Raw genomic sequence first — 10,758 nt, 5'->3', positions numbered from 1 at the left:
TCCCTCAGCACTGACCCTCCGACAGTGCGGCGCTCCCTCAGCACTGAACCTCCGACAGTGCGGTACTCCTCAGCACTGACCCTCCGACAGTGCGGCACTCCCTCAGCACTGACCCTCCGACAGTGCGGCACTCCCTCAGCACTGACCCTCTGACAGTGCGGCGCTCCCTCAGCACTGACCGTCCGACAGTGTGGCGCTCCCTCAGCAACCCTCCGACAGTGCGGCGCTCCCTCAGCACTGACCCTCCCGACAACAGAACGACAGAAACTCTGACTCAGAAACCAAGTCCACCAATAATAACACACACAGACATACGTACAGACACTTGGACACACACACACACAAGCACGCACACACAGATACAGGCATGTGCACACACACACATACACACACACAGACACACAGCTCCCCCTGCCTTCCTTCTCCCTGGACAATCTCCTCTTAAGGTTACAGCTTGAGTTTGGTAAAGAAATCAGCAGTTTAGCTCCCCTGTTAATCTCGCTTAATCTCTGTCACAAATGGTGTCTCTGTGAGTCCTGGGGGTTGGGGTAAAAGAGACTGTGTTTCAGGCTGAAAACTGTAACTGTCTCTGCAAGTGTTTCCTCCCTGTTCTCAGTCCCTAAACATTGTTCAACCACCGTGTCACATAAACCTCGCGGATTTGTCAGTGACGGTGAAACCAGAATGGATTCATTGCTGATACACAGTGACATTGCAATTTTGGTCGAGCAAGAGGTGAGCTGCTAGCTGGGATTAATTGTTAAATCAATTAACTGAGTCAATCAGAGGGGGAAATAGGTGGTACTGGGGTGTGGGTGGGTGGAGGGAGTTGTCAATAAGCTGTAACCAACAGGTTTGGATCTGAGTTGGCCATTTGGAAGATGTCACTGCATTATTGAAAATTCACTTTGATCCACTATAACATTGCACAGTGAAACCCAATGCTAGTCGTTAAGCTTTCGACTCTCTGTTAATCCCCTGGGAATACCAGTCTCTGCAATCAGTTACATTCACTGCGCAGTCCAGGTGTTTCCTGCCTGTGCTTTCTACGAAGGAAGGATTCACTCAGACATGTCCATATCCCTTTCTCTGTCAACCTGTTCTCACTGGGTCCCGTTCCCAGCTGTGTTCGAGGCACTGGAAGAATGTCCATATTACACAGGAGGTGGTGCAGGGCGTCTTAAAACACATAAAGGTGGATAAATCCCCCGCACCTGATCAGGTGTACCCCAGAACTCTGTGGGAAGCGAAGGGAAGTGATTGCTGGGCCCTTGCTGAGATATTTATATTATTGATAGCCATGGGTGAGGTACCGGAAGACTGGAGGCTGGCGAATGTTATGCCAGTATTTAAGTAAGGTGGTAAGGAAAAGCCAGGGACCGATGAGCCTGGCACCGATGTTGGGCAGGTTGTTGGAGGGAATCCTGAGGGACAGGATTTACATGTATTTGGAAAGGCAAGGACTGATTAGGGATAGTCAACATGGCTTTGTGAGTGGGAAATCATGTCTCAGTAACTTGATTAAGTTTTTTGAAGAAGTAACAAAGAGGATTGATGAGGGCAGAGCGGTGGACGTGATTTATATGGACTTCAGTAAGACATTCAACAAGGTTCCTCATGGGAGACTGGTTAGCAAGGTTAGATCACATGGAATACAGGGAGACCTAGCCATTTGGATACAGAACTGGCTCAAAGGTAGGAGACAGAGGGTGGTGATGGAGGGTTGCTTTTCAGACTGGAGGCCTGTGACCAGTGGTGTGCCACAAGGATCGGTGCTAGGTCCACTGCTTTTCGTCATTTATGTAAATGTTTTGGATGTGAACACAGGAGGTATGGTTAGTAAGTTTGTAGGTGACACCAAATTTGAGGGTGTAGTGGACAGTGAAGAAGGTTACCTCAGAGTACAACGGGACCTTGATCAGATGGGCCAGTGGGCTGAGGAGTGGCAGATGGAGTTTAATTTAGACAAATGTGAGGTGCTGCATTTTGGAAAGGCAAATCAGGGCAGGACTTATCACTTAGTGTTAGGATTGTGGGGAGTGTTGCTGAACAAACAGACCTTGGAGTGCAGGTTCATAGTTCCTTGAAAGTGGAGTTGTAGGTAGATAGGATAGTGAAGGAGGTGTTTAGTACGCTTGCCTTTATTGGTCAGTGCATTGAATATAGGAGTGGGAGATCATGTTGCAGTGTACAGGACATTGGTTAGGCCAGTTTTGGAATACTACGTGCACTTCTGGTCACCCTGCTGTAGGAAGGATGTTGTGAAACTTGAAAGGGTTCAGAAAAGATTTACAAGAATATTGCCAGGGTTCGAGTGTTCATGCCATAGAGAGAGCCTGAATAGGCTGGGGCTATTTTCCCTGGAGCGTCAGAGGCTGAGGGGTGACCTCATAGAGATTTGTAAAATTATGAGGGGCATGGATAGGATGAATAGCCAAGGTCTTTTCTCCAGGGTTGGGGGGAGTCCAACGCTAGAGGGGCATAGGTTTAAGGTGAGAGGGGAAAGATTTAAAAGGGACACAAGGGGCAACTTTTTTCTCTCAGGGTGCTGTGTGCATGGAACGAGCTGCCAGAAGAAGTGGTAGAGGCTGGTACAATGACAACATTTAAAAAAGCATCTGGGTGGGTACATGAATAGGAAGGGTTTAGAGGGATATGGACCAAATGCTGGCAAATGAGAAGAGATTAATTTAGGATATGTGGATCAATATGGATGAGTTGGACCGAAGGGCCTGTTTCTGTGCTGTACAGCTCTATGACTCAGTGGGTCACATTCTCAGGGCTTCTGTCAGCAAACTCCCATCCCCAGAGATTGATCATCCTCCTTAGCCACAGTGTCCCCCAGCTCTGTCTGGGGCCCGACCACTGACGCGAGGTGGATGTAAGGTCTTGAACCTCCACCCTTCGAGGTAGTTTTCCCCAGCGTTGGGGGTCATCAGTTAACCCCTCAACCAGCAGGCCATTTATTGGTCTGGGTGGGATCCTGCTGTGCACGCATTGGGTGTCACATTGCTGCTGTGACAAAGTGATTACTGTTGGGTCCCAAAAACTGGTGCATGTGCTGAGGCTAGTGAAGGAGGAAGGAGCGGGTGGCAGCTACAGAATGGAAACATTTCCCAGCTTGGTGTCTTGCTGTCCCCCATGTTGATGTCCCCTCTCCTGAGGGGATGGGGGTGAGGGTGGAATAAAGTGAAACTGGATGCCCCTGGGCTGTGTCCAATTGCACATGTGGCTTTGGGAAGATAGAGCAATTGAGCGGAAAGGAAACTGGGCAGCCCAGGGCACCTTACTGTCTGCAGATCAACACAGAGAGACATTCATTCTCGCCGCCACAGAGTCAGACTGATGGAGAACAATGCTGAAGAGACAGAGAGGACCTGCCACAGAACCTGTGTTTGCACTGGTCAGGACACAATGCAAGAACGCCAGCAGGAAGGAGGGTGCTCCATCCTGACTTTGATTGGTCGAGGTGTTGTTATGGAGAAAGCAATGTGAAATCTGGGCGTCATGCGCTCCTGGCTAATGCCAGAAAAGGTGTGAATTTTGATCCTTGGGTTTGCAAAGAGTGGGATCCTGCATAGGAATGTACGTTGCCTCCAGCAAGTGTCTATGAGCCAGCTTCACAGATTATCGCTCTCGTTCAATTGTCAGTGTGACCAGTTGTACCCTCTGGATTGTTCAGTAAGTGCTGCGCAGTGTGTCTGTGTATAGACACAGTGTCATTTGTGTAGAATATCCCAGAGCACTTTGCAACGAATGAATGAAACACAGGCAGTGCTGCACAGTGAGCTCAGGGAAACAAGCTGTGCGTGGTCATCACCAGGTGATCAGACAGCCTCTCAGAGAGTGCGAGAGGAGAGTCATTCCTTCGTGTCAATGGTCCTTTGCACCAGGATCCCCTTTGCCTGACAGGAAGCTGGTTCTTGTGTTAGTCGCTGGGAGGGCTGAGTGTCAGTCAGAGCGCTCGGGAGAAGTTGAAAGCTGTCTCAAACACTGGGAGAGTGTTGTTGGGGGTTCCGTCAGCAATCTGCCCCACCTTCATTGCCCATCATTGGTGTGCTCCAGTCAGGTTTGGTCTCCATCGTTGAGCCCACGGATGGGAACGGGCTCGCAGACAGGATTTCGAGCCACTGTCCCACAGCGAAGCCGTGCACGAGCAGTCTCCCATCCCAGTCGTGAGGTCATTGGCTGATCCCAGGCAGGGAGGGATCCGAGGAATTCGGGGAGAGCCTGCCGACACAGCCAAAGGAGTGACAGGGAAACCGGGCCAGGATATAGCGAGCTATTCACCAGAGAAGGAACGGAAAACCTGGCTTCTGCTCAGTGCAACGTCACAGGGCCCAGAGCTGAGGGGGAGAGTGTGGGAAATCTTTGTGAGGCCAGTGGGAGCATTGTTTTCACAAAAGGAAACGGGTGAAGTGTTGGAGAGCGATGTTAACGGGGAAGGAAAGAGCAAGGTGGGGGTTGGCAGAATGGGGTGGGGAATGGCACGATTTGAGTAGCGCTGTGAAGGAGACAGCAGGGCCATGACGGGCCAAATGGGCTCTTTTCTTTGGTACGTTGGTGTCACCAGGCCTTGGGGAAGCGACTGCCATGGTTCACCCGTGGTTTGTGGAGTCTTGTTGAGTGTGTTGGATGAAATTGCTGTCCATGAGAGGTGTGTGCCCAATGGGGAGTGTTGCTGCATTGTCAGACTGACTCTCTCTCTCCTCTGTCTCCCTCCAGCCCTCGTCGTCACAGTCTGCAGTTCTCTGGAGAATAGCACGTCGACTCTGACTGGTAAGTGAGTCCATGCTTCACTGGAACCTTCACAGTACATGGGGATTGCCCTTCAGCAGGGGACAGGAGAAATCCATTCAGCCCCTCAAGCGTTTGCTGAACGATTGGCCGCGAGGTTCCCCGAACTCATTGGTTGGCTTTCTGGCCCCCATTCCTTGGAACCACGATCAAACCAGCATTTCCTGACTCTTGTCTTGAGCATGGTGGGGGCTGTGTCACTGCAGGAGCAACCCAGGCTCCCCAACTCCTGCCCGCAGGACCTGGGTTCAAATCCCACTGCTGCTGTTGCTGGGGGAATCCAATTGGTATTGACAAGGTTGGAGTTTAAAGCAAGCCTGATAGTGGCCACAGAACTGTTCGCAGTTGTTGGGTAAAGTCCTCAAGTTCATTACTGTCCTTCAGGGAAGGAAATAGTCACAGAGCTGTACAGCATGGAAACAGACCCTTCAGTCCAACTCGTCCATGCTAACCAACTATCCTACATTAATCTCGTCCCATTTGCCAGCATTTGGCCCATATCCCTCTAAACCCTTCCTATTCATGTACCCATCCAGATGCCTTTTAAATGTTGTCATTGTACCAGCCTCCACCACTTCTTCTGGCAGCTCATTCCACACATGCACCACCCTCTGTGTGAAAAGGCTGCCCCTTTGGTACCTTTTAAATCTTCCCCCCTCTCACCCTCTAGTTTTGGACATCCCCCACCCCGGGGAAAAGACCCTTGTCTATTCACCCTATCCATGTCCCTCATGATGTTCTAAACCTCGATAAGGTCACCCCTCAGCCTCCGACGCTCCAGCGAAAATAGCCCCAGCCTGTTCAGCCACCTCTACCTGATCCGGCTTCCATGTGACTCCAGACCCACAGCAATGTGGTTCACTCTTCACTGCTGTCTGGGTTGTGAAGGATCGGTGATAAACATTGCGGGACGCAGCACTCCATGAACAAATGTCTGCCAAATGTGCCCCATAGTGTGCCCAGCTATTTTGCGGGAGACAGCCTCCAGGTTCCATTGTGTGAAACAAGGCTTATTTTGTTTCACTCACTGTCTAGACCAGTATTTATTGCCTGTCCCTAGTCACCCCCGTAGAGGGCAGCTGAGTGACCCACATTATTTGGAGTCACATGTAGGCCAGACCGGGAAACGTTGGCCGTTTCCTTCCCTAAAGGACATGAGTGAGCCGGATGGGTTTTTCCCAATAACTGACCATGCTTCCAATGGTTAATTCCAGATTGTTCATTTATTGAATTGACATTCCACCATCTGCTCTGGCAAGATTTGAACCTGGCTCCCCAGAACATTCGCTGAGCTTTCTGGCTGAATAAGGGAGTGATTAATACCACGAGGCCAGCTTTTGACTGAGGAACCGAACTCAGTACCGGTGACCTTCACCCCTGACCTGAGCAAATAGTTTCTCCGTGTTTATCAAATCCTTCAAACACTGTAAGCAAGATTAGCTCAGCCTTCAAAAGGCGGGAGAAGGGAGCAGGCGCTGACAGAGTCAAATGGAAGTTTGATGTCAGAGTGACAGAAACGAGACCCTACGCCCTTGTCTGAAAGAGGTCACGCTGTCGCTCCTGAGCCAGGGTGAACTGGTCTGTTCTGTCTCTGTCTGGGACCCCTGAGTGGAAATTCGAACAGCTCTAGGAGTCATTCCCAGGCTCCGGGCAGCTCAGCTAGGGGGGTTTGGTCAGTCTGCCTGTTTCCCCCTCACCCCACCTTCAACTGGTGAAAGAGGGGGTAACAGGGGAGGGGTCATTGTGACTTGGGGGTCACCGGTTCTGACCTGGTGATGATGCCCAGTCATTCTGATCTCACTGGGTTTTGTCTCCGTCCTCACCATGAAGCGACAGGACAGGACAGTACAGCACAGGAACAGGCCCTTCGGCCCACCGTGTCTGGCCCGGCCCTTCTCAGCTGAATCCCATCTGCCTGCCCGTGGTCTGTGTCTCTCTGCAGAACACTACTTTACCCCACCCTGCACCGAAACCCTGGCCCTGACTCCCCCTGCCCCCAGCCCTGCTGCCAGCGCAAGATGCAGAGGAAAGAACTGCATTTCCATAGCAGTCTTCGCTTCCTCAGGGAGTTCGATAGAACGTTGCAGCCAATCACCTGAACGCCCCCCACCATCCCTCGCCCAGTCAACCCTGCGGTGTAGCAAATAGAGCACAGCAAGCTCCCATGCACAGTGCTGCGTTAATCTGGCATGGTGGGCGCTGGGTGAGTTGGCAGGTCCCTGGGCGCTATCCACCCTCCTTTCTGACTGGACGCCGTGCCTTCAGCTGCCTGGATCCGAACCTCTGGAATTGCCCGTGGCTTCGCACCTCCTGATTAGGTCTATCCCCTTGGTTTCCTCGTGTCCCTGCGATGTTTTACCACTCGCTACACAGATGTAGGAAGTTGTTGTTGTTGTAGGGAAACGGGGTGAGGCCACTTCGGGTGTTGGAAACCGAGGATGAGGAAATTTAAAAGAAACGGTGTCGCCAGGAGACAGAGGGGCTGCGCTGAGCAGAGACTGAATTGTCATGATGTTGGTTGGGAGTTAAGTGTTGGCCATTTTAAGGACCGTCCCTGTGAGGGGGACAGTGTGAAAAGTTTGAGCGACGCTTCTGTATTTTGGGACTGGTGCTGTCACTCTGGAATCTTTTGCAAGCCAACTCTCAGCCGTGCTCCAACTGTTCCGTTCTAATGAAACGCCAAGTTGCCCCATCCAGGAAACCATTTCATTGCTTCCGCTTCTGCTCAGAAACACAGCTGTTTGTTGATACTGCCTGCAGGCTGAGTCCTGTCTGAGCAGATGGTTACAAACGGGACTTCACTCTCAGAGCGACTCACTGATATAAATCCAGCTGCTGACCAGGAGGAGGAGGAGGCCACTTGGCCCCGTTGTACTGTCTCAGAGCTCGTGTGTGGTCTAGCTTTAGAAGAAATGCCAGTCTTATTGTCACTGTTCCACAGTAAAAGTCTCGGTCTCCATCTTAACTGAGGCTACCTGAAGCATGGAATGCTGATGGAAGTGTGCTCCTGTTTGTCAGCAAATAGTGTAACATTAGCCCAGACATGGGAGAGCCTGTGAATGTTATATCTGGGTATATTATCATATTAGATAATGTTATAGTGCTCTGTTGGATCTTTCAATACAACTTGACCCATGTCTAGCCGTTATATTCCAGGAGCGAATGTAGACACTGTCTAATCAGATACAGATACTTTACAGAGATTGGGTTAGACTCATGCTCACCAGCCTGGTCCACCACTCATGAAGGTCTGATCTTGATTCTCCCACATTCCTGGCTCTGTTTTCCCAGCGGGAGTGGCTGAGGGATGTACGTTGGTGATTGGGGAGAGTGGGGTTCGGGGGTAGGGGTCCCTCGGTTGCAGGGGCTGACAGAGGGCACTGATGTCCTGCTGATGGATGGACCGGATCGAGGGACGGGTGGCTGCTCAGTGCCAGCCCGTGACACCGTTACCCATTTGGCCCGTCTGGCACAGGTCAGGCTGGCGCCCTTCACCGACCCTCTTCCCCCACCCTCTCCTCCTCCCGGCCTGAACTCTCGCACAGGGTCACCGGAAGCTGGAATAATGGCCTTCCAACCCGGGATTAGCTCGAGTTGGCGACGCTGGGTGGATGGGCAAGGTCCTCACAGCGGTCACACCTTGGCTGAACCACCCGTCCTTGCCGTGTGCCCAGACCCAAACCGAAGGCCATGCCTCCTTGCCCAGTCAGCGAACCTTCCCTGCCACCCCCAGACGGCGATAAATCCAAGCCTTTGGAGAGACATTTGTTGTTGGGATGGTGCTGCGGTGCAGCGTTCGCTGTGAGACTTTGTCAGTGGGTTTTCGTCGGCAGTGTTGATCCTGGACTATAATCGGGGCACACCCAGGTGCTGCAAGAGATACCTGGCTGGCTGTTCAATGGATACACTCCCCTCAAAAAGGCTCGAGGGGAAACTGGTAGATAACCTGCTTCAAGTCCAACCTCATGACCCGCACAATTTAATCCCTCAATCCTTGGCTCTCAGAATCTTCCTGGCTCGGGAATTTGTGCAGCTCCTGAGGATTAAAAGAGATGTTTCCACATTCCGAAATGAAAACCAGGGCTTTCCAATGTGCTGCCTTCTTGCTCGTTCTCCCAGGAAGGAGGGAAAGGGCTCTGAGCATTTCTGAACAGGGTACAGTTACAAATCAGAACCAACTGTGCGAGGGGGCAAGGCATCCCTCATGTTAACACAGCACGTGTTTCCTCTGAAAGAACCCTCCAGTGAGGACTCGTTGGATAGTATTTTCTACAGGGAATGTCTTTTGTTCTTGACATCAGAGCACAGAAGGGAAAAGATGCTTCAGGTTCTGTCGCGGTGCATTTGGTGCCCACTGCCAGTTAGCTTGGCCATGAAGCTGTGCCTTCTGGGTTTCTGCGTCATTGAGAGGTTTGGATTCACCGAGAAAGCAGAGGTTAAGAACTGACTGCAGGCTTTGATTGGTTCCAATCTCTCCTTTACATCAAGAAACTAATTGTTGCTCTGCATCTCAGAGCTGAGAGAGTATCAGAGGCTGCCAGATCAGGGAGCATGGCATATTTTAGAGACACCAATTCTCTTCCGCTCTCTCTTCCCCCTTCACCCTCCCATTACACACACACACACTCACACATACACTCACAATCACACACTAACTCTCTCTCACACACACACAGACACACACTCAAAGACACACACTCTCACTCACTCACACACACACACTCTTTCTCACACACACATACACACACACACACACTGTCTCTCTCACACACAGACACACACACACTCTCACACATGCAGTCACTCACTCACAAACACACACACACACTCTCTCTCTCACACACAGACACACACACACACTCTCACACATGCAGTCACTCACTCAAATACACACACACACACTCTCTCTCTCACACACACAGACAGACACACACAGACAGACACGTACATACTATGGCTGGTGCCTCTCGATATGTTTGGAACCATCTTTGTGAGTTTATCGGTGAGAGTTACTGATGGTCTGTCTGGGGGACCCCGTTGTGCAGTGAAGGCACAGCTTCATACACGGAATCTCGGATCATCTCTCAGTTACCGAGCAGAGAACAAACCCCCACATCAAATCCGAGAGAGCACGCTTGCCCGCAGTCATTGTGTGTGGGGAGAGGGCTCTTCTGGAACTGTCCCGACCCTGGCATTGCCCCCATCTTGCCCTGTTCCTCGTGCCAGTTGTAGGAGGAGCCTGGGCCAGGCTCCATTGAATTGCTGATGGGGAAGCAGGAATTCCAGGCCGACTGAGCTGCTGTTATCCTCATCCCTCTGCCTGTATCCTCCGGCCTGGCTCTGATCCCCGGTGTCAGCAACTCATGCGATGCCAATGCCCATTCAAACAGGGCACCGTGCCTGTACCAAGATCAGGCCATTTGTGCCATCTACTTTGTGCTGGTTTCAATGTCCCTTCACCTCGCCCTGGTGACACCACCTTCCCTTGTGTATTTATCCAGCCTCTCCCTTCTCTGTTCACCTTGCCCGTTGCCTCTGGCAGTGAGCTCTGCAGCCTCACCACACTCTCAGGGCTAAGGTGTCTGTCCCCTCCAGAGCTGCTGCTCGGATCGCGTTCCCAGTGCCTGCCTCACCTCGAGGCCGTGACCACGTCCTACCCAGCTGGTGCTCACCGTCCTGAGTCCTCCACGGTGGCTCTGTGAGGATACCATGAGGCTGCGCCTGCTATCCTGGCAGTGGGAGGGTGCTGGGTACAGGCCACTTGGCATCAAGTCCCAGGTGAGGAAAGTCTGTGACAGCTGCAGAGCGGTTGCAATCTGCTCTTCCTCCAGCCAAGGCAGGCTGGAGAGTGGCCGACGGTAATTCGAGAATCCTGACCTCTGGGAATCGCAGTTTTAAGGTCCGTCTCGGCACAACACTTAACAAAAAAGGAGCAGCGTGGAGGAATCGACTTTCCTGTCT

The 10,758-nt window shown here is 51.7% G+C and overlaps 1 protein-coding gene across 1 annotated transcript in view; it reads left to right on the top strand.

The window, feature by feature from the left end:
• The window catches only part of tgfa (transforming growth factor, alpha), a 24,926-nt gene that overhangs the window by 6,163 nt on the left and 8,005 nt on the right, over positions 1-10,758 (top strand). Inside the window, exon 2 of the mRNA XM_048618593.1 lies at positions 4,726-4,779. Coding sequence (XP_048474550.1) covers positions 4,726-4,779 — 54 coding nt within the window. The remainder of the gene's footprint in view (positions 1-4,725; positions 4,780-10,758) is intronic.

Source organism: Rhincodon typus, chromosome 40, assembly GCF_021869965.1.
Source record: "Rhincodon typus isolate 14 chromosome 40, sRhiTyp1.1, whole genome shotgun sequence".
NCBI classification, from domain to species: Eukaryota; Metazoa; Chordata; class Chondrichthyes; order Orectolobiformes; family Rhincodontidae; genus Rhincodon; species Rhincodon typus.
The sequence above is the reverse complement of the archived record's forward strand: the minus strand, read 5'-3'. Positions and strand labels throughout refer to the sequence as shown.